The sequence below is a fragment of the Mesoplodon bidens genome (assembly GCF_964165515.1).
Source record: "Mesoplodon bidens genome assembly, chromosome: 9".
In the NCBI taxonomy this organism is placed as follows: domain Eukaryota; kingdom Metazoa; phylum Chordata; class Mammalia; order Artiodactyla; family Ziphiidae; genus Mesoplodon; species Mesoplodon bidens.
In genome coordinates, this window is record NC_138166.1 from 47,392,743 (window position 1) to 47,420,334 (window position 27,592).

Here is a 27,592-nt window from a genome sequence, read left to right on the forward strand (position 1 = left end):
AAACTCTGCTACCTGAATTAGCACCTCAATAATTTTGAGAAAGTGTAAAAAGGGAATAATATATGTGGCATAATTTTTAAAACAATATATATAGCAAAATTTTTAAAAAGACTATTTCCTTATTGTTAATTGCCTTTTGAAAAATTTTTTCACTTGTGAAGGACTCTAAATGTGACATGTTAAAATCTCATTAAAAATTACTGAGTTTAACATACATGTTCAGAGTTAGAAACTTATAAAAGTCTGTCTGTGAGTTCGGTATCTTAGTCAAGGATTATTTACCTTGTAAATTTCAAATGGAGACTAGATCTAAACATAAACAGTCAAGAGAATCATCTTTTATGGATTTAAAACAGAAATTGTGCAAGTAGCAAACACTGGCAAATAGCCCTTTTAAAAAGCCCAATCTCAAGTCAAAGTCCACAAAAGCTTACTTTTCCAAGTGTTTGCCAATAGAGTTATTTCAACACCCTGAAATATGCTCGAGTGTCCTTTCCCGCAGTAAAAGGCGTGAACACGTATGGTTTTGCTCTTTGCAGAGAAGGGTCGTCAATTGTCCAAGATTCCGCCACGGTTTAGGGATGAAGTGAGATTAAATGATTTGGGGCCAACGCATCTGCCAATACCTGCACAGCAGCGGAGAATGGGGGGTCGGCAGCCCAGCTGCAATTGGAGGGTCTGTCCAAAAAAGGCCATTTCACAGAGAGTGGGAGACGGTGAGAGGCCGACGGCGCCCCCCTCCCAGCCCGCCCGGCCCGGCGCCTGCGCCGCCGCTCACCTCGGTGTCATTGTTGAGGTTCCAGAGGTCCAAGCGCCCCATCCCGTCCACGCAGGCAAAGAGCGCGGGATGCACGGGGGACCACATGACATCGTACACATAGTCTGCATTGTCTTCAAAGGAGTAGAGCGGCTTGTTGTGCTGTAAAGCAGAGAGACCGTGAAGACTTGGTGGCGCTGCGGCTGCCTCGGGCTGTCTAGCGAGCCTAATTAAAAACTTTGCACATTCACAAAGTGTCATAAAACTTCCCGAGATGAAAGTCCTCGAGAAGGTGGACCGCAGCTTTAATGTTACTAGAACTGTCCACTGGCATAAGTAAATACGGTGGGGGGAGGGTGCGGGGGAGGCGGGGAGGGACTCTTAAGGGGCTACGGGCTGGGGGCTGGGACGGGCGGGGGAAGGCGGTTTCAGACACAGTCGTGCGAGACATTCCAGACAGGTGGCCGGGGCTGCCCAGGAGCTCGGAGTTCTGGCCGGGCTACGCTCTGCGAGCCGCTCAGGGCCCGAACCCAGGCGTGCTCTGCCTGCCGGGATCAGACCCGCGGGGAAGACCCTGGAAGCCCCGGCGGTCCCGAGGACCCAGAACCCTTGCCACTGAAGGCAACGCCTGCCACCTCGCGGTCGTTTTCTGTAGCTGCAACTCTGCTTCCAATCCAACTCGAGGCCAAATTTACACTTTAATGGCTCCTCTGCGGCGGGGATGGGGATACATATTTTAAAGGGATTTGTAGCTCTTCTGGGAGGTGAAAAATCTCACGGTTCTGAGTCTCTGGTCTCTCTCTCCAGGGCCAGTTCACCCAAATCAGGTGGACTGGCGGGGCTCAGTGCAATGCCCCTGAACCTTCGTAGGAGGCGGACCACGTTTTCTGGATTACTCAGTATTTCTAAGTGCCCTGAAATCGGTGTTTTGGGGGAAAATGCACTAGTACACCCCTACTGCATACAAATGCTTCCCCTTCGGAGGGATACAATAAATTAAAATGGCACTCTTGATTTCCTGTGAATATTGTCACATCAAAATAGCACAGAAGTCAGAGGCAAGTTTGAAAGTACACCAGAAATAAAACGTAATTGGACTTCATGAATTATTCATTCCATCTGGCTTGTCTTATTCTAATTTCTGCATAATGGCTTTACTAATCCCTGATCAATTAATGTAAAATGAAATTTAAATGATAATGAAAGCCCTAGAGATAAAAGAAATTAAGCATTCTTATATCCTCTGACAGAAATCTAAACAATGGGAGTTTTTCCCCCCAATGTCTTCTTCATCCAGTCAGCTGTCTGTACTCTTTTCATGGGTTCAGCTGAATGCCTGTACAGGCCAGAGTAATAAGATCAGAAAACGGTAACATACAATATGAACAATCAAATACTTTCCGCAGAAAATGTTCAAAGAATGTACCTGTGGGGAATCAGCTCCAAATATTCGAGCAAACTCCCCAAATGTACTGTGAGTGAAAATAAAATGCACAAAATGCGTGTGCTGAAATCAAGGTGAGAAAAATCATGGGAAGACAATAAAACTCCCACAGCCTAAACCTAATGCAAAACTTTGTTAAGGTAGTGACTATATGTGATTTCTCTTTCCAGGAATTATCTTGCTTTGGCGTTTCTGAGACGTGAACACAACTGTAAGACTATTAAAGCAACGGAAGATTTTAGATGGGACATTGTATGTGTGGGGCGGGTGATGTGTGTGGTCTTATTTTTAGTTTAAGAAGTACATAAAACGAACATGTGACATTGAGATCTCAAAAAGAATTAAATGGACATTTAGCCTTACAGTTTTGTATTTTAATACCCTATACCTCTTTTATGCCAAAAAGTTCATTATATCCCATATGTGCACTGTAATTTGGAGCTAAGATTATCTGCCTATTTGCTATTTATGTAGCTTTTTTTCTTCCTCTCACTGCTTGGACGAGGTGATTCAAACTACCTTCTTCAGTAAATCTGAATACCCAATGACCTTAAATTAATATGATTATATCATCTTTTTTTCTTATTAATATAAAAAAAGGCAGGGTGGAGTAGCTGCTCCTTCACTGACTACTTGTGAATATTAAATTCTAAGTCTTCGTAGAAGATTATTCCTGCCCCAAATTCTTGATTTTGTAGCTAGCTAGTCACTATTTGTTAGAGAATATGAGTAACACATTTTTATTAAAATCAAAGAGTAGAAAAGACTTACACATGCTTTAAAAAGTCAGTTCTCAGTATCTTCTCTTAATAACCCAGCTGATAGCATAACTGAGTACATAGAGGTCTAGACATAGATGCACACATACATTCAATACACACATAACTCATCTTCAGTCCTTGCTTTGATCAATTAGAAAACCATCTAGCTTTAAAAAGTCATCTTCTAAGCAGTTGATATTATTCAATATGTTAATTCTCTCAAATTATACTGCTAATCTCTAGTGTTATTTCTTTCCTTTTTTCTTTTGGTGTCTTCCTTTTGAAGAAACTTGGTCAAAACTCTAGTATATCCTGGAGATTTTACTTTTTAAACATCTGGAAATAACTGCTTTGTTCATCTTACCAAAAACCAATTTTCTCATGTTTAACAGTATTGTATTGAAATGCTATTATTCCCTAGGTTTTCTTCAGCTCCCTTATCACCTCCCACCTCCAAGACTGAAGTCACTGTGCAAGTAATTCTAAGCTACAGATTGTGCATGTTTGGGGCAGGGAGAAGGATTTATATTTTCAAAGGCTTTGTTCTATCTAACCTTGATAAATTCACAGGATGAAGAAGTCTTGGTCGAGATTGAAGGCATTTTTAGGGTACCAAGGGGACCAACATCTATGAAGCAACAGTTCCCACGTTTAGAACGGCACATGGCATAGGCATAGACTAATGCCACTCTTATAAGAGTAAGCAGTGCTATTCTGAATATTAAGTGCAGTTTTTTCAATAGAGGAGTTTTCCATTCTATCTTATTTGGGACTCAAAAGGTAAGCTGAAAACCTCATTGAAAATTTGTCTCAAACACTTAATATAAAACATTTCATAATTTACGTACATATCATGAAATAGTAACAAAATATATCAAAAGCACTAGGGTCTAAAGATTCTGTTTTTGAATTTTGAAACATGTTTGTATCTACAAAGTTGTTATAGCTTACTATTGCATTATCACCGATTTTAGAACACTATAAGTTTTGAAAAGGTGGAGAGTGTAGGGGCAAATGTGACCAATGATTTTTGAGGAGGATCCTATAATATCATTTATATATATTAAAGATACAGAAGAGTTTGGTGATTTTAAATATTAACCCTGCAAAATACTCAAGGCCATTTAATAAATTAAATATCATTCCACCATGTGTTACCGTAGAAAGCATTTTTTAAGACAATCAAATTTCACTAGACACAAAACCCTTCACTTGCGTGTTCTCTTTTCTGATGCCCTGTTTGGTATCAGGGACCTGTTAGAGAACAAAAAGGAAAACTGCCTTGTAACGCAGACTACGGCATGTGTGACACATGCCAATGAAATAAAGCTGTGACGCCCTGTGTTTTAGACGGGTTTCCAGAACTGTGCCAAAATGTTAAAATATCCAGACACCGACCAGCATGATTTTAATGCCCTGATTCTCAGACAGAGCGGAGAAGCAGGCTACCAGTCACCTCGCAGACAGACTTGAAGGGCAGGAAAGGGTACATTATTGGGTGCTTGCGTGTGCCTGACTCTATATACACATTGTCTAATTTAATCCGCATAAAACCTCTGTAAGGTAGACGGTATTTACAGAAGAGAAAATTATAGTTCAGGAAAGTTAGTAACTTTCCTAAGGCCACGAAGGTTGTTAAGTGGTGGTGTTGGATTTGGTTCTCTGGTTTTTCTAGCTGTTAAGCAACATCCTCTATATGCTGGAACCGTGTGGTCCTCTATGAAACACAGTGAAGGTCTTCGGTCTTTACAGAAAGAGCAAAAGATCTGTTACCTCTCCACTTTGCTGTCCCCGTCAATTCAACCAGTACTTACTAAGCACACTGTAACTTGTAGAAAGAGTTCAAAAATATCACATGCACAATGTTTCACTTCCTGAATCGGTTATTAATAATCCTGAAGAGGGCTTCCCCGGTGGCGCAGTGGTTGCGAGTCCGCCTGCCGATGCAGGGAACACGGGTTCGTGCCCCGGTCCAGGAAGATCCCACATGCCACGGAGTGGCTGGGCCCGTGAGCCATGGCCGCTGAGCCTGCGCATCCGGAGCCTATGCTCCGCAACGGGAGAGGCCACAACAGTGAGAGGCCCACGTGCCGCAAAAAAAAAAATAATAATAATAATAATAATCCTGAAGATGTGTTACCCATACAATTCCTGGCATCCTCAGCACCTTGTGACACTAACAGAAGTCTTTCTTTCCTGAAAACTAGGAGACAGGATGGAAATAGGCCTTTAGCCAGCAGAGATTAAAGCAGGCCATGCATTAGAGAGCAGAATAAAATGATGCTAAGAGGCAAAGATCCGGGTTCAAGTTCACTGAATGTCTATTCAACTTTGGGTGAGGGACTCATCTGATAGATGGGGATAACACAGGGAGCATGGAATAGAAAAGGAAGTAGGAGAAAGTGGAAAAACTACAGACCTTGGGACATTTAACTTAACATTCTTGGATGTGAAGTTTATTTTTCATCTGTAAGATGGAAAGCTAGAGCAACTGACCTCAAGGGTTCCCACTGGCTTTGTGATTCTATGACTCTGTTCTGTGGTAAGGGCTGAGTGGAATAAAGCATGTGAAAGTTTCACAAAGAGTTATTCAAAACTAAGTATTATAATTAAAGCCATCTTCCATGATGTTCTGTGGAATTCATATCATAGTGATTCTTTTTTACTTTGTATTTCACCAAAATACACAAAGATGTATGAGGGTAGTTTTCAGTGAGAAAAATTGAAATAATAAAAGTTATAAAAGACCTCTTATTTGACCAGAGAAGGGGTAAAGAATATTAAATTTACATGAGAGAGGCAGGTAGTGAACTCTGTTCAAAAATGAACAGTTACAACATCCATCAACGTTTTACAATAAAGACGATCTCTGGATTGAGCTTTGATTTTATAAGTATACTTCTGACAATGACTGGAGCTGCGTATTTTTCCAATCAGTTAACTGTAAAATGATTTCATGAGAGGAGAATTTCTATTTCTGACGTTAGAAATGTACCAAAGTCATATCCAGGGAATATAGTGTTTGTTTTATTTTCCTCTATATGATTTTTTCCCCCCTGTCAGGCAGCTCAAGGCATCCTAATGGGCTTTAGGGTTTTTTTGCAGGTTGGTGAATAGGAAGATTTGTGTTAAAATGCCTCCTAACACCTCCAAACACTGTGGTTCTTGAGGTTGCATTTGCCTGTAAATGATTAGCTCTCAAAGCCAACTTAGAAATGCCTACCCAAACCATGAACCTTTCTTTTGGTGAGGGGGGAGTGGGGAAGGGGGTATTTCATGGGTAGGTCAGGTCGGGGTGGACAACTAACAGTAGAATTTCTATATTTTTATTCTGAAATAAAAGGAAAACAAATGGAATCTTACCTTGAAAACTATATCTTGTTGGGGGAAAAATGATGACCAAAATACTAAACAATGAGTAATAAGAAAATATCCTTCAAAAATTGTCATGTGGGTTCCTGTGAAGTAATTAAAATAAATAGCCAGCTAGTTCTTCCAGGAAACATTAAAATGTGAGACCACAATATCACTTTTTAAAAAACCACCAAAGGACCCCCAAACTTCAAGCTCACACAAAAATGGATGCTTCTACCATAAAAAGAAAGTGCTTAAACAAACAAACAAACCCAAACTCACAAACCAAACCAAACCAAACCACCAACTTTCTTGGCCCAAAAGAAGTGTTGCGAATTTGGTACTATGGCTGGAAAACATTATTTGCAACTTAATGTAGTGTCTTTCTAAAGCACAAAGTATCCTGTATTTATCTTAATTTCTGTGGCTAATATTGTAACAATACTCATGATACCCAAATCATATCTTTACCTGCTTCTACCATGGTCAGAAATTCAAAATCAGGCATAAACACTTTGGGTGAGCTATTCTTAACAGAAGATGTACAGTGGGTCTGTTTGTTGTTTGTGTACATTAACCAAAAATACATTTAAGGACTTTAAAACTTGAATTAGTTAAAAGAATTACAAAGAAGGTTATAGAAATCCAGGAATTTAGCATTTGCCTCTCTATAAATGTAGAAGTTTTGCTAAATAAGTACTGAAGCCACATAAAAGGTGTTCTTTGCTGCACTACCTTCCTCTATGGCTTATTTGCATGGAAGAATCCTTCTAATCCAGGAGGCGCCACCAATAAAGAGGATAAATCCATATAAAAGAATGTATACATATTCACAGGTTCTGACTAGTATTTGAGTGTTTCAAGCCACGGGAAAAGCTACCAGCTTTGCCTCTCTCATTCAGAAAAGGAGTATTTCCCCACACCAGCACGAGTTTTATGCATATCAGCTCCACCTAAAGGTTCTCCTTTAAAACAGGCATTTTAGTGAAACAAATCTGTACAGAATCCTTGTGAAGACACTCAGCAAGCAGGGGTGCTCTTCTGAATTGAGCTGTCTGCATTCACCTCAGCTGCTAGGGCTCTTTTGGTAAGTTCTGCCTCTGGGCTTATTTGAGTCAAGGCAGGGCAGAGACGGTCACTCGACAGTTGGCTCGTTGGTACCATGTGGGTGGCCGTCCTCTGGACTGACCGTCTCTCTCTGACAGACTCTGTGGCTGTAGAAGGAAGCAAGCAAGTCCAGAAGAGCCTCTCTTTGGTTACTGCTGCTCCAATTCTACTCCTACCACGGCCAAGTGGTTTCATAGGCAACATGACGTTAGTTAGAGAAAGAAACATTCGATATGAAATGTTCAGGTGGATGAGAGCCTGTATGAGGAGGCAGGCGGGACGGGATGGAGACTGGTGTGAAGGATTAGCCGGTGTAGAGGATGACCTAGGGCTGGACCTAGAAGCAGCCAGAAGTGTGGTTGTAGCCGTGCCTTGAAAAGTTAGAAGGCGGAGCTAGTATAGACATATTTGCAGGCTTAAGCAGCTTTATTTATTTGTTCCTATTGCGGGTTAAACTGCACAACTGCATTTTATTAGTGGGTAGATTAAGTGGCAGAATATTTCCACTCTGGTCCTTAAACTGTCCACCTCCATCCACTCTAGCATCTGGCTTATAAACTCTCTCCCCATTGTAAACAAATTTATATTTAATATATATTTATAAATTATATACATATATATATATATATTTACAAACATATAATTCTTAAAAATTTAAAAAGATAAAGTTATAAACCTAGATCCATTACACCTTGATTCTCCCTTCATCACTTATGTCTAAATTCCCCGGGTAAACACTTGCCAGTTCTCAGAGCTAATCTGACGTTAGTGGTCGCACTACATTTAGTAAATATAACATTTAGACAAATTTCATTTCTTTTTTTTGAATTTTTGAATTTTATATACACTAATATGTATAAAATGGATAACTAATAAGAACCTGCTGTACAAATTTCATTTCTTTTCAAGAAGTCACATACCCAAATACCCAGGTTTAAAATCTAATGGTAAAATTGTCTAAGTAATTAAATATTTCATTTTACTTGCTCAACAATCTAATGTATATCGTATACATTCAATTGTTATATATGTGTCCTACATACATGTGAAGGGCACATTTTCAAAGGGTCAAGGCAAGTTTTTTGTGGGTCTGCACCCCTGTGTCTCCTGGTGTTGAATGCAATGTATCTTTTACATTATATTCAGGAGTAGGATAGCTGACAGTTGTGTTTATTTTAACGGTGGAGAGAACTGGCACAGAGAATCCCACACAGCAGAAGTTCAAAACATTCAGTTCAGACGTGGAATACATTTGATATGCTTCCTGCTTTGCAACAGATCTGCTTACCTTATTTTATTTTGCCTAAACCAAACTGAAATCAACTTCTATTCAAAATGGAAACACCAGCTAAGCATGAGGTGAGGTGATTCAGGATACTAAAGATGGGCATGGGAAAATAACCTAGTATTAATTATGAACCCTGGACGATTTGCAAGGCTAAGAGGTCATATGAGGCTGCCCAAGATGGACCTACATTGGTCTGATCCAAACACAGCTACTTTGGGGAATAGAGATGAGTTTTCATTTATCTTCCAACATCAGACATGACATGCGGGTTAGATCAGGAGGTGGGGGGGGGAGGTATCTTTGAATCTCATAACTGTGTAGATAGTTGTATCTGTTATTTGTTACTCTCATTCTCTCTTCAAACATTAGTGCTTAGAAGGAGAAGGCTGGGGAGGGCAACTCACGCAGCATATCCGTGAAATGAAAAGGCAAACACTTCCGCTCTGGTTAAAAGAGCAAAAGAAAGGATTCAGCAAGCCCTTCTCGCACAACAATAAAGCCCAGTCAGCTGGGTGAATTTTAAGTCTCAAAAGTGTTTGCACTTATATGGATTATTCACACATGGCTGTATAAATATTTAGCAGCTATAGTTATGTGTTGGTGGGTGAATACTTGGCGGGGTCGTGGTGGGCTGCTCAGGTTGGGGCGGGGTAAAAGGACAGGAAGTATGAACACAGGCTAAGTCTGGCTGTGACTTGATGATTACATTCTTGTGGTTTCTTTCAAAGTTAAAGTATTCTCCCTGAGTGAGCTTAAAACAGGAATCCCCTTCTTTCCCCCCAGCCCCTGCCAAAAAAAAAAAAAAAAAAGGGAAGAAAAGAATCTGATGACTGGCACAGGTAGCTTATTGAAAGCCGATTTTAATGTTTGCTACCTTATGTTAGGAAGGGGGAGTGAAAATGAGGATAAGGGAAGAAAAAATAAGTCAGACATCGCCTGAATGTCTTGTTTACCACAGAGGCAGCTGGCAGGGCTTTGGGCTTGTGGGAAAAAACGCACTCTGTCATCGGTCAGTGTTCATGGCAGTAAACTATTGATTTCATTAATCTCCTTGCTTGTGTTAAGTGTTATGCTTAGATACTGTAATAGCCAAATCTTTCACTTTTGGTTTTTTGTGTGTTTTCCTTCTTCTGATATTTTAAACATTTAACAAAATGCTAGCAGAAATAGATATACTCAGGGCCCTTTGTTAGAATTATGTAATTTTTAGGACGTGTTTCCAACACTGTTTAAAATAATACAACCTACCTTAACAAAGTACATTATTTCACTTAGGATATCTAAAAGTATTGATTCATCAACAATGATTTACTGAGGACCTACCATATGCTTCCTACTTTGGGAAATCAATAGAAATACAAGATCTGAGTGTTCATGAGGACTTGAAATCCAGGTAGGAAAATGAAAATTATGAAATAATAAGAAGAAATTGTTTACTTGGGAGCCTATTTTCTCGTTTTGTTCCAAAAGGACTTATGTTGTCTTACAAATTAAATATACTGCAAAATTAAGAATACACATACAACAGAGGCAGATAGAATCGATAGCTAATGCTAGGATCCTGATGATTACAATCTGGTAATGAATCAGCTCTAAATTTCCTGATAACTAAGACAAAGGGGAAAACACATCGTGTCCCAAGGAGGTTTGTAGATTTCCCCATATGAAGAAAGGAAGAATATAAATTCCTCCTCAAAGACACATTCTTGGGAAAAACTCAAGGAGGAATTTACCATGTCTGTGAATCCCTGGAAGAGAGACTGGCTTTCTGGTTTGTTTAAACCAAAGAAAGCGAACAAGTAGGTAGCCAGGTGCTAAATTCTGTGGTACAGATGTTAGGTGCCAGAGGAATTCGGAGACTGGGGCGATGGCATATTGCTGGTTACTTTAGTCTGATGTGGTCAAGGAAGGTATTATCTAGGACAGGTGATAGGACCGGCCTTGAAAGATGCATAGACTTTGACAGATGGTAAGGAAGCCAGTCGGTGGGGAGGGGTGGGGGAGAAGCAAAGCTACAAAGACCTGGCTGTGGACATCAGCATGGAATTCCCAGGTGGAAGGTGAGAAGTGGGGACAGCCCAGTGGACTCTGAGGATTTGTCCTAAGGAATAATAGGCAATAATTTTGGTTTTGATAGAGTCGGAGGTAAGGACATGTTATGAATGGTCTTGAGTATAGAGTTAAGACTTTTTAATGCAATAAGCTACTCATTTATTAAACATGTACTGATAAATGTGCAGAGCATTGTGCTATGTGCTAAACAGGTTCAGAGATGTCTAACATTCATGCAAGAGTTTTCAGCTTTTCTATGATAGAAAAGAGAAGCAGCAGCAGAGTAGGGGAGGAAGATCCGATTTGTACTTTAAACATGGTACATTTGAGTCTCTGGAGATGACACTTACGTTAAGCAGGCAGTCGAAATGTAGGTCTGGAATTGAAAGAGGGGCAAGCTTGAAGCCTGTGCCAAAGAATCATTCACGAGAGGTGCTGAGGGAGAGGAGAGAGTGCTGCAAGAATGAGTAGCAGACAGTATGATACAAGATGAGTACTAAAAAGAAGCCAGCACACTTGAAATTAGGGGTTTACCAATGGTCTTGGAGAGAGAAGTGTCAAAAGGCTAAGAGGGTAGGTTGAGGAGTGGCTAGGGAATACGGCAGTGGTTGGTCTGCATGCATGTTGGCTCTTCAAGTGGTTTGTCAAGCTAATCCAAATTTTCGGACATGCCAGGACTTCCCTGGTGGCGCAGTGGTTAAGAATCCACCTGCCAATGCAGGGGACACGGGTTCAAGCCCTGGTCCGGGAAGATCCCACATGCCGTGGAGCAACTAAGCCTGTGCGCCACAACTGCTGAGCCTGCGCTCTAGAGCCTGTGAGCCACAACTGCTGAGCCCGTGAGCCACAACTACTGAAGCCCACGCACCTAGAGCCCGTGCTCTGCCAGAAGAGAATCCTCGGCAGTGAGAAGCCCGTGCACCGCAACGAAGAGTAGCCCCCACTTGCTGCAACTAGAGAAAGCCCGCACGCAGCAATGAAGATTCAATGCAGCCAAAAATTAATTAATTAATTAATTAATTATTTTAAAAAAGAAAAATTTTCAGACATGCCTGTGATACTTTAAGCCAACCCATCCTATCACAAACCACAAATCTCTAAGAGGATCCTAATATTACTGGTGTTTGAATCTAGGTCTGCCTTCTTTATTTCTTAAGACCACCCACTTGCCATTTTGATGTAACATCCTTGACATTTTGGACAATCTCTTATGTGGCTTTATATCTCACACTTGGCATTGAGCCTGGCAAACACTGCATCTTGAGGTAGACAAGATGCATTGAAAGTGGATGCTGAAGCAGGCAGCATCTGGGTGCAGTCCCATCTCTGCCTGACACCTCTGAGCAGAGCCTTGAACTTTCCCCTGATTCTTTGGGCTTATGATTCTTTCTTAGTCTCCCCAGGGTTGAACCTCCACTTTTCCTGATGGGTTTTTGATTCAGCATCCTCCTTAGGCTCTTATTCTAGCATGCTACTTTGGTTTGAACCTTTCCCCCAACTCTGCTACCTTAAATGTAATCTCTGATGAAGACTACCCAGTCATGGAAAAGGTTTCAGCGTGTTTGTAAACCATTGGCAATGAACCAGACATAGGGGACTGTTTTTGTGGAGGAAGGTGATATGAAAAAGAGTAATAAAAAATTAGGCTTGGACAGTAGGAAATCTAGTCAGGCCTTCCTGTGTATTATAGGAACAGGATATTGGGAATTGAATGTCTGATGAATGTTACCTCATTAAAAACAAACATGGGCTTCCCTGGTGGTGCAGTGGTTGAGAGTCCGCCTGCCGATGCAGGGGACGCGGGTTCGTGCCCCGGTCTGGGAAGATCCCACATGCCGCAGAGCGGCTGGGCCTGTGAGCCATGGCCACTGAGCCTGCGCGTCCGGAGCCTGTGCTCCGCAACGGGAGAGGCCACAACAGTGAGAGGCCCACATACCACAAAAACAAACAAACAAACAAAACTTATCCTGGGACGTAAAATATTAGTATGTACCTGAGATTCTTTTTAACACATACATACATTTTAATTGGTGTGTGTGTTTGAGAGAGGAAAAGAGGAAGACAAAGAGAGAGAGATTGATTTGAGAAGGAGATTAACATACTTTTTCATGGAATATCCTTACATGTTTATTTGTCTGGAGAAGAAGAGTGATGCCTGAAAACAAGAGAATGCTGTACTGACCATAAGAAAGCCTGAATCCAAATCAGCACCACACAGTGACTAGATACCCTGCACCAGTTAATAAACATATTCTGAACATGGTGATAATGATGAAACAGGTCTTTGGATTCAGCATCAACAAACTTACTTCTCTATAGAGCTACCATATGATCCAGCAATCCCACTCCTGGGCATATACCCAGAGAAAGGATACATGCACCCCAATGTTCACTGCAGCACTATTTACAATAGCCAAGACATGGAAGCAACCTAAATGTCCACTGACAAAGGAATGGATAAACAAGATGTGGTACATATATACAATGGAATACAATGGAATATTACTCAGCCATAAAAAAAGAAATAATGCCATTTCAGCAACATGGATGGACCTAGAGATTGTCATACTGAGTGAACTCAGTCAGACAGAGAAAGACAAATATCAAATGATATCACTTACATGTGGAATCTAAAAAAGGGGTACAAATGAACTTATTTACAAAACAGAAATAGAGTCACAGATGTAGCAAACAAACTAATGGTTATCAAGGGGGAAAAGGCGGGGGGCTAGGGATAAATTGGGAGATTGGGATTGACATATACACACTACTATATATAAGATAGATAACTAATAAGGACCTACTGTATAGCACAGGGAACTCTACTCAATACTCTGTAAGGACCATATGGGAAAAGAATCTAAAAAAGAGTGGATATATGTATAACTTATTCACTTTGCAAAAACTAACACAACATTATAAATCAACTATACTCCAATAAAAATTAATTTAAAAAAACTGCAGAGATAACTACTTATGTTACTTCTGAACTGTGGAAGAAGCTTCTATGCTATAAATCCAGGCATTTAAAGATGAATCTATTAATATAAGTCCATGATTTTCATGCAAAAATAATATTCACAAATGCCAGCAATTGGAAATTAAATGTATTAAAGTCCTGCAGGAAGCAAAAAAAAACCCCCACAAAACCCAAAAACAAACAGACAAACACACTTACTTCTCACATTAACCATAATGCATCAACTGTTCCTGCAACTTTCCCTCAACATCCACGGGTCTTTCAGGGCTTTACTGCCCCCTGGGAGCCAGCCTTGGAGGGATTGGAGCCCTTCAGGCACTAGGGGTGGGGTGTGTGTTGAAAGAACCTCAAGAAAAGCTCATTATTATTAACTTCTTTGTCCATAACCAAGGGTCAACTGTGATAATGAAATAACTTTAGTTTTTGTTATAGGCTGAATTGTGTTGGCCCCAAAAGTCATACGTTGAAGTTCTAACCCCAGTACCTCAGAATGTGACTTTTTGTGTGTGTGTGTGTGTGGTACGCGGGCCTCTCACTATTGTGGCCTCTCCCGTTGCGGAGCACAGGCTCCGGACGTGCAGGTTCAGCGGCCATGGCTCACGGGCCCAGCTGCTCCGCGGCATGTGGGATCCTCCCAAACCAGGACACGAACCCGTGTCGCCTGCATCCACAGGCGGACTCTCAACCACTGCGCCACCAGGGAAGCCCCAGAATGTGACTATTTTGATATAGCCTCCTTAAAGAGGCTATTCAGGTTAAATGAGGCCATATGGGTGGACTCTAATCCAATATGACTGGTGTCCTTTTAAGAAGAGGAGATTCAGATACAAATATGCACAGAGGGAAAACACAGGGAGAACAGGGCCACCTGCAAGCCAAGGAGCGAGGCCTCAGAAGAAATCAACCTTGATCTTGGACTTCTAGTCTCCAAAACGGTGAGGAAATAAATTTCTGTTGTTGAAACCACCCCATCTAGGATACTTTGTGATGGCAGCCCTAGCAAACTAATATAGCTCTCAAAGGAGAAGAGAAGGAAGGCTCTCTTTTTTCCCTTAGCTTCTAATGCACATCCACATGGGCACATTTACCCTATGATTCTGCGTTTATGGAACTGCCCCCAAGAGCGCAAGGCAGAATGCTGTTTCTCTTGCAGTCTTCTGGGCTTTACTGTGTCTTCCACTGGAGAGGGTCTGTGGTGAATACAAAGCCTCTCTGGGGGCAGCAGAGCCTCTTTTTAATTTTCAACTTCGCTTTACTTCACGCCTCTAGTTCTGCAATGTTGTTGCGACAACGGGGACAACCGAGGACCCAGAGTGGAAAACTCGATGCTCCCTCGATACCAACACGCCCAACCACTGCAGGGACCCAACTGAACGTGAACCAGAAACGACACTTCTGCCTGACTCAGTCCGTCACTTTTGCCTGGATAGAGAGCTGTTTTTCCCCCTGAAACAAAGTCTGCTGTGCTTGAGGTGAGAGTTGATTTTGGTTTAATTTTGTCACCCTCTGCAGGCTCCGTCTTGAAGTCCCTTTCTTTTAGAAAAGGTAGCTGGAGGGTGAGGTGCGGATGGGGTGAGAGGGCAGGAAAAGGCGAGGCAAGCAGGCAGGGTAGCTGAGCACGACATGGGTCCAAAAGCAGAGCCCTCTTACCCAGGGCCTGGGGTTAACCTTTCACCTCCAGAGCAGGCAGGCCCCTGCCGAGCTCTCCTTACCAGCCTCCTTAAAGGCTAATTCCTGCTGAATGGGTTCCTGAGGCTGGAGAAATTTCAAAGAATTTCTGAATACATCTCTACAGCCTCTTCTCTTAACAATAGGATCTATCAAACAGCAGGGGAAGGCTCCGTTTAAAAGCACCGACAGGAGATCACAAGAATGTGTTTGATTGCCCAAGTGACTAATTTATTTTTACACAGTATTAATGATGCTACAATAACTAATATCTACAGCCTGGTTTTGACAGCTTATTGCAAGCGTTCCCATTGTTTAAGAAAGAAGGAAAAGGAAGCAAAAAAAGAAAGTACGAAGGAGAGTGTTTTATTTTGCTACATTTCCATTTGTTAACAAAACTCCCCATAAGCAAAACCAGAGGTCATTAGCAAACAACCAAAACATGCCTGTCTCCAGAAGAATACAGTTCCCTCATCATTTAAAATACAGCTCTGCTGAAAACCTGAATCAGGACAAATCCTTAACATGAAAAATTCAGTGCAGACTTGAAACCACCTGACTTTACTTTGGGTTTGTGCTCCTTAAAATTACCTAGAAAATACCATAATCTTCTCTTCATGCGCTGGATGCGGGCCAGGGCCCTGGCTCCAGAGGCAAAGGGTAAAACTAAAAATCATGTCTGAACAGACAGCTCCACCCTCTCTCCCAAGTCCACTTGGCCTCCTGACAAAAAGTGAGGTCTGAAGCACATTCATCCAGGGCCTGGGGTTTTGGCCAAAACTCAATACTCTTATAGGACAAACAAAAATGAAATCCAAAATGTTATCGCCCTCGCCTTTAGAAGTCAAATGGGCTTAAACGATTGTACTGCATACGGCGAGTGGTTCCCGTTTGCTATGTAATAGGGAACCAATAGAAATGTATTAAAGTGTAGCTTTTTGTTTAGGAAAAGGATCCTTAGCTGAGAGTTTAAATTCCAAAGTGTTTTTTAATAATTGTGTGTGCGTGCAAAAAATGAGATAGAAATTGAAAGAGAGGGAGAGAGAGGAGAGACAGATTTTCATATGGAACCAAACACTTTGGATTAAAGGTCACCTATGGGGGGCGTGGAGGGCACAGGGACCCCACGGTGGGGTGGGGCTGCTTGCCTGGCATAGGTGCCCCAGAGTGTGGGTAAGCCTCTCTATGCCCTTCACTCTCCCTCACTGAACGCTTCAGCTCTTAAGGACTCTCTCTCCCCAATGCCCACCCACTCTGACACCCCTACTCTCCCTCACGCTTTGGATGGGTGAGAGCCAGGAGAGACTGTCAAGTAATTTTTACCTCCTGCTGAGCTAGTGACAGGCTCAGTACAAATAGCTACATCAAGAAAGTACCTCCACGCCACAGATCCCAGAGCCAGGGCTCTAACAAGACAGTCCGGGGCTATGAATACCACCATCTGATCCCACTGGGGCAGATCAGTGCTGAAAGGGCAGGACCATGCGTTCCAAATGTGCTTTCCCCCTCGTCCTCTAATCAAAACCCTCTGCTCCAGCCAGTCGGCTGGGTTCACAATCCCCGCTGCACACTGGAACCCTTCTGCCCTTCAAGCCTTTACTCACGCTGCTGCTTTCTATCGCTGGAGAAAGAACGACCAACAAGGGATTAACCTCCAAAATATACAAACAGCTCATGCAGCTCAATAGCAAAAAAACAAACAACACAATCAAAAAATGGGTGGAAGGTCTAAATAGACATTTCTCTAAAGAAGACATACAGATGGCCAAGAGGCACATGACGTGATCCTCAACATCACTAATTTTTTTTTTTGTGGTACGCGGGCCTCTCACTGTTGTGGCCTCTCCTGTTGCGGAGCACAGCCTCTGGACGTGCAGGCTCAGCAGCCATGGCTCACGGGCCCAGCCGCTCCGCAGCATGTGGGATCTTCCCGGACCGGGGCACGAACCCACGTCCCCTGCATCGGCAGGCGGACTCTCAACCACTGCACCACCAGGGAAGCCCATCACTAATTATTAGAGAAATGTAAATCAAAACTACAATGAGGTATCACCTCACACCGGTCAGAATGGCCATCATCAAAAAGTCTACAAACAATAAATGCTGGAGAGGGTGTGGAGGAAGGAGAACCCTCCTACACTGTTGGTGGGAATGTAAATTGGTACAGCCACTATGGAGAACAGTGTTGAGGTTCCTCAAAAAACTAAAAATAGAGCTACCATATGATCCAGCAATCCCACTCCTGGGCATATTTCCAGAGAAAGCCATAATTCAAAAAGATACAGGCACCCCAATGTTCACTGCAGCACTATTTATAATAGCCAGGATACAGAAGCAACCTAAATGTCCATCAACGGAGGAATGGATAGAGAAGATGTGGTACATATAAACAATGGAATATTACTCAGCCATAAAAAAGAATGAAATAATGCCATTTCAGCAACATGGATGGACCTAGAGACTGTCATACTGAGTGAAGTAAGTCAGACAGAGAAAGACAAATATCATATGATATCACTTATATGTGGAATCTAAAAAAGTGGTACATACAAACCTATTTACAAAACAGAAATAGAGTCACAGATGTAGAAAACAAACTAATGGTTACCAAGGGTGAAAGGAAGAGAGTAGGGATAAATTGGGAGGTTGGGACTGACATGTACACACTACTATATATAAAATGGATAACTAATAAGGACCTACTGTATAGCACAGGGAACTCCCCTCAATACTCTGTAATGACCTATATGGGAAAAGAATCTAAAAAAGAGTGCATGTATGTATATGTATAACTGATTCACTTTGCTGTACACCTGAAACTAACACAACATTGTAAGTCGACTATATTCTAATAAAAATTAATTTTAAAAATATACCTTTACTTCATTCCTGAAGTGTTTGGTTTTCCACATATAGGATGGTTTTTTGTATTTGTGTTTTTTATTTTTAGCTATTAGAGCAGTTTTAGGTTCATGGCAAAATTGAGAGGCAGGTGGAGAGAGTTCCCATATACTCCTGCCCCACAGCCTCCTCCGTTATTAACATTTCCCACAGAGCAGGACATTCGTTACAATCGATGACCCTACACTGACGCATCGTTATCACCCAAAGTCTATAGTTTATCTTAGTGTTCACTCTTGGTGTTGCACATTCTATGGGTTGTGACCAATGTATGATGACATGTACCCACCATTGTAGTAGCAGAGTAGTTTCACTGCCCTAAACATTTTCTGTTACAGCAAGTTTGGTCAAACAGTCCTGGAGGGCTGCAGATTTAATTATTGGTGGGGAGGGATGGGGGACTCCTAGGGGTTCTCATTCACTGCTGGTGGGAATGCAAGATGGTACAGCCACTTTGGAAGACAGTTTGGCAGTTTCTTACAAAACTAAACATATTCTTACCATACAATCCAGCAGTGATACTCATTGGCTCATTGGTATTTACCCAAAGGAATTGAAAACTAAGGCCCACAAAAAAATCTGCATACAAATGTTTATAGCAGTTTTATTCATAATGGCCAAAACCTGGAAGCAACAAAGATGTCCTGATGAACTGATAAACTGTAGTGTATCAAGGCAATGTTATTCAGTGATAAGAAGAAATGAGCTATCAAGCCATGAAAAGACTCAGAGGAACCTTAAATGCATTTTTACCAAGTCAGAGAAGCTAATCTGGAAAGGCTATGTATTATATGATTCCCAGTATAGGACACTCTGGAAAAGGCAAAACTATGGCGACAGTAAGAGATCAGTGGTTGCCAGGAGTTGTGGGGAGGGAGGGATGAATAAGCAGAGCACAGAGGATTTTTAAGGCAGTGAAATACTCTGTACGATGTTATAATTATGATTGTATGTTATACTTGTACAGACCCATACAATGTACAACACTAAGAATGAACCTTAAACTATGGACTTTGGGTGAGTATGAAAAAAATTCTAGACTGTTATTACATTCTTGCATGTTTTGCAATGACGACATGTAGGTTGATATGTAAACATTCATGTGTTCATGTCTGTACAACTGATTGGACAGAAGGGGCAAAAATCAATGGAGTAGAAAAAAGGTGATAAGCGGAGAATGCGATTGTCAAAAATATCAATTAAGAATGGACAGAGGTGTCTTTGCAGGTCCATTTGTGTTTGGGGTGCAGTTATGTTTCAGTCACTGGGGTACCTGAATGAGGATTAAAATAAATTTGCAGTAAATATAAAACTTCAGAGTTTATCCTATGATTAATCAGCAACATTACTGCTAGTGGCTTAATTTAATTTATATGTAATTGGTCAATAAGATAATCAGCCTGTGTTATATATTTACTACTCTGACTGAAAGCTGCGGGGAATATAGAATAGACCTCAAGAAGCTCATGTCTCAATAAAAAGTGGGAAACAACAAATACATTAAAAGACATTTACATTATATTAAAGTGCTGGGTTTTTTGCTGCCAGTTAAAATTATTTTATGAATAGCGTTATGACAATAGAGTGAGGCATCATTAAGCAAGAGAAAATTTCAAGATATTCCAGCATTTGAGTCCCCTACTAAATGGCAAATAAAAATAGGTGCACAGGAGGAGGAACCAAGATGGCGGAGTAGAAGGACATGCTCTCACTCCCTCTTGCGAGAACACCAGAATCACAACTAGCTGCTGGACAATCATCGACAGGAAGACACTGGAACTCACCAGAAAAGATACCCCACATCCAAAAACAAAGGAGAAGCCACAATGAGATGGTAGGAGGGGTGCAATCACAGTAAAATCAAATACCGTAACGGCTGACTCACAGACTGGCGAACACTTATACCACAGAAGTCCACCCACTGGAGTGAAGGTTCTGAGCCCCATGTCAGGCTTCCCAACCTGGGGGTCCAGCAACGGGAGGAGGAATTCCTAGAGAATCAGACTTTGAAGCCTAGTGGGAATTGACTGCAGGACTTCGACAGGACTGGGGGAAACAGAGACTCCACTCTTGGAGGGCGCACACAAAGTAGTGTATGCATTGGTACCCAGGGGAAGGAGCAGTGACCCCAGGGGAGACTGAACCAGACCTACCTGCTAGTGTTGGAGGATCTCCTGCAGAGGCGGGGGGTGGCTCTGTTTCACCATGGGGACAAGGCAGCAGAAGTTCTGGGAAGTACTCCTTGGCATGAGCCCTCTCAGAGTCTGTCATTAGCCCCAACAAAGAGCCCAAGTAGGCTCCAGTGTTGGGCTGCCTCAGGCCAAACAACCAATAGGGAGGGAACCCAGCCCCACCCATCAACAGTCAAGTGGATTAAAGTTTTACTGAGCTCTGCCCACCAGAGCAACAGCCAGCTGTACCCACCACCAGTCCCCCCCATCAAACCTCTTAGATAGCCTCATCCACAGAGGGCAGACAGCAGAAGCAGGAAGAACTACAATCCTGCAGTCTGTGGAACAAAAACCACATTCACAGAAAGACATACAAGATGAAAAGGCAGAGGGCTATATACCAGATGAAGGAACAAATAAAACCCCAGAAAAACAACTAAATGAAGTGGAGATAGGCAACCTTCCAGAAAAAGAATTCAGAATAATGAGAGTGAAGATGATCCAGGACCTCGGAAAAAGAATGGAGGCAAAGATCGAGAAGATGCAAGAAATGTTTAACAAAGACCTAGAAGAATTAAAGAACAAACAGAGATGAACAATAAAATAACTGAAATGAAAACTACACTAGAAGGAATCAGTGGCAGAATAACTGAGGCAGAAGAACGAATAAGTGACCTGGAAGACAGAATGGTGGAATTCACAGCTGAGGAACAGAATGAAGAAAAAAGAATAAAAAGAAGTGAAGACAGCCTAAGAGACCTCTGGGACAACATTAAACACAACAACATTCGCATTACAGGGGTCCCAGAAGGAGAAGAGAGAGAGAAAGGATGAGAAAGGACGAGAGAAAATATTTGAAGAGATGCTAGTTGAAAACCTCCCTAACATGGGAAAGCAAATAGCCACCAAAGTCAAGGAAGAGCAGCGAGTCCCATACAGGATAAACCCAAGGAGAAACACGCCGAGACACATAGTAATCAAATTGGCAAAAATTAAAGACAAAGAAAAATTATTAAAAGCAGCAAGGGAAAAATGACAAATAACATACAAGGGAACTCCCATAAGGTTAAGAGCTGATTTCTCAGCAGAAACTCCACAAGCCAGAAGGGAGTGGCATGATATACTTAAAGTGATGAAAGGGAAGAAACTACAACCCAGATTACTCTACCCAGCAAGGATCTCACTCAGATTTGATGGAGAAATCAAAAGCTTTACAGACATGCAAAAGCTAAGAGAATTCAGCACTACCAAACCAGCTCTAAAACAAATGCTAAAGGAACTTCTCTAAGTGGGAAACACAAGAGAAGAAAAGGACCTACAAAAACAAACCCAAAACAATTAGGAAAATGGTCATAGGAACATACATATCAATAATTACCTTAAATGTGAATGGATTAAATGCTCCAACCAAAAGACATAGGCTTGCTGAATGGATACAAAAACAAGACCCATATATATGCTGTCTACAAGAGACCCACTTCAGACCTAGGGACACATACAGACTGAAAGTGAGGGGATGGAAAAAGATATTCCATGCAAATGGAAATCAAAAGAAAGCTGGAGTAGCTATACTCATATCAGATAAAATAGACTTTAAAATAAAGAATGTTACAAGAGACAAAGAAGGACACTACATAATGATCAAGGGATCGATCCAAGAAGAAGATATAACAATTATAAATATATATGCACCCAACACAGGAGCACCTCTATACATAAGGCAACTGCTAACAGCTATAAAAGAGGAAATAGATAGTAACACTATAATAGTGGGGGACTTTAACACCTCACTTACACCAATGGACAGATCATCCAAAATAAAAATAAATAAGGAAACAGAAGCTTTAAATGACACAATATACCAGATAGATTTAATTGATATTTATAGGACATTCCATCCAAAAACAGCAGATTACACTTTCTTCTCAAGTGCGCACAGAACATTCCCCAGGATAGATCACATCTTGGGTCACAAATCAAGCCTCAGTAAATTTAAGAAAACTGAAATCATATCAAGCGTCTTTTCTGACCACAACACTATGAGATTAGAAATGAATTACAGGGCTTCCCTGGTGGCGCAGTGGTTGAGAGTCCGCCTGCCGATGCAGGGGACACAGGTTCGTGCCCCGGTCCAGGAAGATCCCCCATGCCGTGGAGCGGCTGGGCCCGTGAGCCATGGCTGCTGAGCCTGCACGTCTGGAGCCTGTGTTCCGCAACGGGAGAGGCCACAACAGTGAGAGGCCCACATACCGCAAAAAAAAAAAAAAAAAAAAAAAATGAAATGAATTACAGGGAAAACAACGTAAAAAACACAAACACATGGAGGTTAAACAATTCATTACTAAATAACCAAGAGATCACTGAAGAAATCAAAAAGGAACTCAAAAAATACCTAGAGATAGACGACAATGAAAACACGACAATCCAAAACCTATGGGATTCAGCAAAAGCAGTTCTAAGAGGGAAGTTTATAGCTATACAAGCCTACCTCAAGAAACAAGAAAAATCTCAAGTAAACTATCTAACCTTACACCTAAAGGAACTAGAGAAAGAAGAACAAACAAAACCCAAAGTTAGCAGAAGGAAAGAAATAATAAAGATCAGAGCAGAAATAAATGAAATAGAAACAAAGAAGACAATAGCAAAGATCAATAAAACTAAAAGCTGGTTCTTTGAGAAGATAAACAAAATTGACAAAACATTAGCCAGACTCATCAAGAAGGAGAGGACTCAAATCAATAAAATTAGAAATGAAAAAGGAGAAGTTACAACACACACCGCAGAAATACAAAGCATCCTAAGAGACTACTACAAGCAACTCTATGCCAATAAAATGGACAACCTGGAAGAAATGGACAAATTCTTAGAAAGGTATAACCTTCCAAGACTGAACCAGGAAGAAATAGAAAATATGAACAGACCAATCACAAGTAATGAAATTGAAACTGTGATTAAAAATCTTCCAACAAACAAAAGTCCAGGACCACACGGCTTCACAGGTGAATTCCATCAAACATTTAGAGAAGAGCTAACATCCATCCTTCTCAAACTCTTCCAAAAAACTGCAGAGGAAGGAACACTCCCAAACTCATTCTATGAGGCCACCATCACCCTGATACCAAAACCAGACAAAGATACTACAAAAAAAAGAAAATTACAGACCAATATCACTGATGAATATAGATGCAAAAATCCTCAGCAAAATACTAGCAAATTGAATCCAACAACACATTAAAAGGATCATATACCATGATCAAGTGGGATTTATCCCAGAGGTGCAAGGATTCTTCAGTATACACAAATCAGTCAATGTGATACACCATATTAGCAAATTGAAGAATAAAACCATATGATCATTTCAGTAGATGCAGAAAAAGCTTTTGACAAAATTCAACACCCATTTATGATAAAAACTCTCCAGAAAGTGGGCATAGAGGGAACCTTCCTCAACATAATAAAGGCCATATATGACAAACCCACAGCAAACCTCATTCTCAATGGTGAAAAACTGAAAGCATTTCCTCTAAGATCAGGAATGAGACATGGATGTCCACTCTCACTACTATTATTCAACATAGTTTTGGAAGTCCTAGCCATGGCAATCAGAGAAGAAAAAGAAATAAAAGGAATACAAATTGGAAAAGAAGAAGTAAAAGTGTCACTGTTTGCAGATGACATGATACTATACATAGAGAATCCTAAAAATGCCACCAGAAAACTACTAGAGCTAATCAATGAATTTAGTAAAGTTGTAGGATACAAAAATAATGCACAGAAATCTCTTGCATTCCTATACACTAATGAAAAATCTGAAAGAGAAATTAGGGAAACACTCTCATTTACCATTGCAACAAAAAGAAGAAAATACCTAGGAATAATCTACCTAGGGAGACAAAAGACCTGTATGCAGAAAACCATAAGACACTGATGAAAGAAATTAAAGATGATACCAACAGCTGGAAAGATATACCAGGTTCTTGGATTGGAAGAATCAATATTGTGAAAATGTCTATACTACCCAAAGCAATCTACAGATTCAATGCAATCCCTATCAAATTACCAATGGCAATTTTTAAGGAACTAGAACAAATCATCTTAAGACTTGTATGGAGACACAAAAGACCCCAAATAGCCAAAGCAGTGTTGAGGGAAAAACACGGAGCTGGAGGAATCAGACTCCCTGACTTCGGACTATACTACAAAGCTAAAGTAAGCAAGACAATATGGTACTGGCACAAAAACAGAAACACAGATCAATGGAACAAGATAGAGAGCCCTGAGATAAACCCATGCACCTATAGTCAACTAATCTATGACAAAGGAGGCAAAGATATACAATGGAGAAAAGACAGCCTCTTCAGTAAGTGGTGCTGGGAAAACTGGACAGCTACATGTAAAAGAATGAAATTAGAACACTCCCTAACACCATATACAAAAATAAACTCAAAATGGATTCGAGATCTAAATGTAAGACCAGACACTATAAAACTCTTAGAGGAAAACGTAGGAAGAACACTCTTTGACATAAATCACAGCAAGATCTTTTTTGATCCACCTCCTAGAGTAATGGGAATAAAAACAAAAATAAACAAATGGGACCTAATGAAACTTCAAAGCTTTTGCACAGCAAAGGAAACCATAAACAAGAGGAAAAGACAACCCTCAGAATGGGAGAAAATATTTACAAACAAAGGATTAATCTCCAAAATATATAAACAGCTCATGCAGCTCAGTATTAAAAAAAACAAACAACCCAATCTAAAAATGGGCAGAAGAACTAAATAGACATTTCTCCAAGAAGACATACAGATGGCCAAGAGACACATGAAAAGATGCTCAACATCACTAATTATTAGAGAAACGCAAATCAAAACTACAATGAGATATCACCTCACACTGGTCAGAATGGACATCATCAGAATATCTACAAACAATAAATGCTGGAGAGGGCATGGAGAAAAGGGAACCCTCTTGCACTGTTGGTGGGAATGTAAATTGATACAGCCACTATGGAGAACAGTATGAAGGTTCCTTAAAAAACTAAAAATAGAATTACCATATGATCCAGCAATCCCACTACTGGGCATATACCCAGAGAAAACCATAATTCAAAAAGACACATGCACCCCAATGTTCATTGCAGCACTATTTACAATAGACAGGTTATGGAAGCAACCTAAATGCCCATTGACAGATGAATGGATATAGAAAATGTGGTACATATATACAATGGAATATTACTCAGCCATAAAAAGGAACGAAATTGAGTCATTTGTTGAGACGTGGATGGATCTAGAGACTGTCACACAGAGTGAAGTAAGTCAGAAAGAGAAAAACAAATATCATATATTAACACATGTATGTGGAACCTAGAAAAATGGTACAGATGAAACAGTTTGCAGGGCAGAAGTTGAGACACAGATGTAGAGAACAAACGTATGGACACCAAGGGGGGAAAGTGGCGGGGGTGGGTGGGGATGGTGGTGTGCTGAATTGGGTGATTGGGATTGACATGTATACTCTGATGTGTATAAAACTGATGACTAATAAGAACCTGCAGTATAAAAAAACAAACAAACAAAAACTAATACTAAACTTTCTTTGGGTTATTTGTATGGAAATATGTTAATATAAATGTTTCAGACATTATATGAAATTTCTAAAAATCTTATATGTTCTGGTATAATGTTATAAGTCATAATTCTAGTTATTACTTTAAAATGTATATCTCAGGAATAATTAAATTTCCTTGTCAATTGCATTATTATGAATTTTCATCAAATCTTTAACCGTGGTCATTTTTAAAGTCTTTTGTCATTTACAGACAGTTCTGGGTGTACTCTGATGCTTTTGCAAAAATGTTCCTATAAAAGGGTTTCATCTTCAAGGAATTCATGGAAAAGACTCTGACAAGCACAGGTTTCTGGTAACTGACTGTACTGCTGAACTGAATGAATAAGCATTTTCAGAACTCTAATGGAAAACTGATGAATGCATAAAAATGCTAACAAAAGATCAAGATGAAAAAAAATTAATTACATGGGACTGAGTGAACTGATGAGGATGATTATAATTTTTGTGACTTTCTGTTTGAATTAAAAAAAAAGAAAAATCCCACAAGGGCTCAGAGGCAAAAAATATACAAATCAATTTTCACTGCAAAGTAAAGGAGCTGTTACAGTGGAGGATTACTGGACTGAATGTCAATATTATGACATAGTATGAGTGTGTCTTGTGTTTGGTAATTGCAATCATTGTTGCTTTTGTTGTGGTCATCCATTTACAATGTTTGGTGTCAGTTTATTTATCTCTCATAAAAATAAAATACAGTGAGTGTGTGTGTAAAAAAAAATAGGTGCACAGTTCAAAATGTTAAAATCATTTTTTTTAAAAAACGCACTTATTTCTAACTGGCTCAATTACAATCAATGTGATGTGGAAAAAATATGCAACTAAAAGAATATCTAAATCACTTCTCTCTATACACTGGTTTTCTTTTCTGTAATATTAGGGAATTAAATAGGGGGTCTGTAAAGTACTCCTCAGGTCTGATTTCTATGACTTAAGCCATATTTTCTTGTTGCTCTCCTTTCTTGTTTCCCGCCCACGGACTTTGGTTCTATAAAGGACATAAAGACTGTTTATAAGAAAATAAGTGGTATATTTATTTAATCATTATTCCAAGTGGTGCTGGCATCGTACCTGTCTTCATGGAAAGCTCCTTGCATAGCTTTCAGAGCCTGTCACGCCTCCATCTCTAAATACTATTTCTGGACATTTAATTCTTCCTTCCTTTCAGCCTCTCTCTCTCTCCCCTCTCTAGAAATTCAAGTTCATTAATCATCTCTATACTTACTGATATTTTTGTTTAATTGTTTGACATTTTTACTGGAAAATGCAAATTGGAAAGAGTGCATTTAGAACTTGTGGGACTAATGGGTAGATGCTTGTCCAAGTGAGTGGAAAACCATGAAATGCAGGTTGAGGTGTTTGAAATGATTAGGACAGCAAGTAGAGCAGTGTCCATCAGAGTTTCCAAAGGTACGTTCCAAGGAATACTGTTCTCCCACTGTGCCTGGGTAAAAATGAGTCCCATACCCAGATGAGTT

General features: G+C 40.6%; 1 protein-coding gene across 13 annotated transcripts in view; it reads right to left on the minus strand.

Annotated features, from left to right (window-relative positions):
- DYNC1I1 (dynein cytoplasmic 1 intermediate chain 1) overlaps positions 1-27,592 on the minus strand; it is a 484,637-nt gene that overhangs the window by 24,366 nt on the left and 432,679 nt on the right. For all 13 annotated transcript variants that reach the window (XM_081243706.1, XM_081243717.1, XM_081243708.1 and 10 more), the window contains one exon: positions 779-919. In XM_081243706.1, the coding sequence (XP_081099832.1) occupies positions 779-919 (141 nt within the window). The remainder of the gene's footprint in view (positions 1-778; positions 920-27,592) is intronic.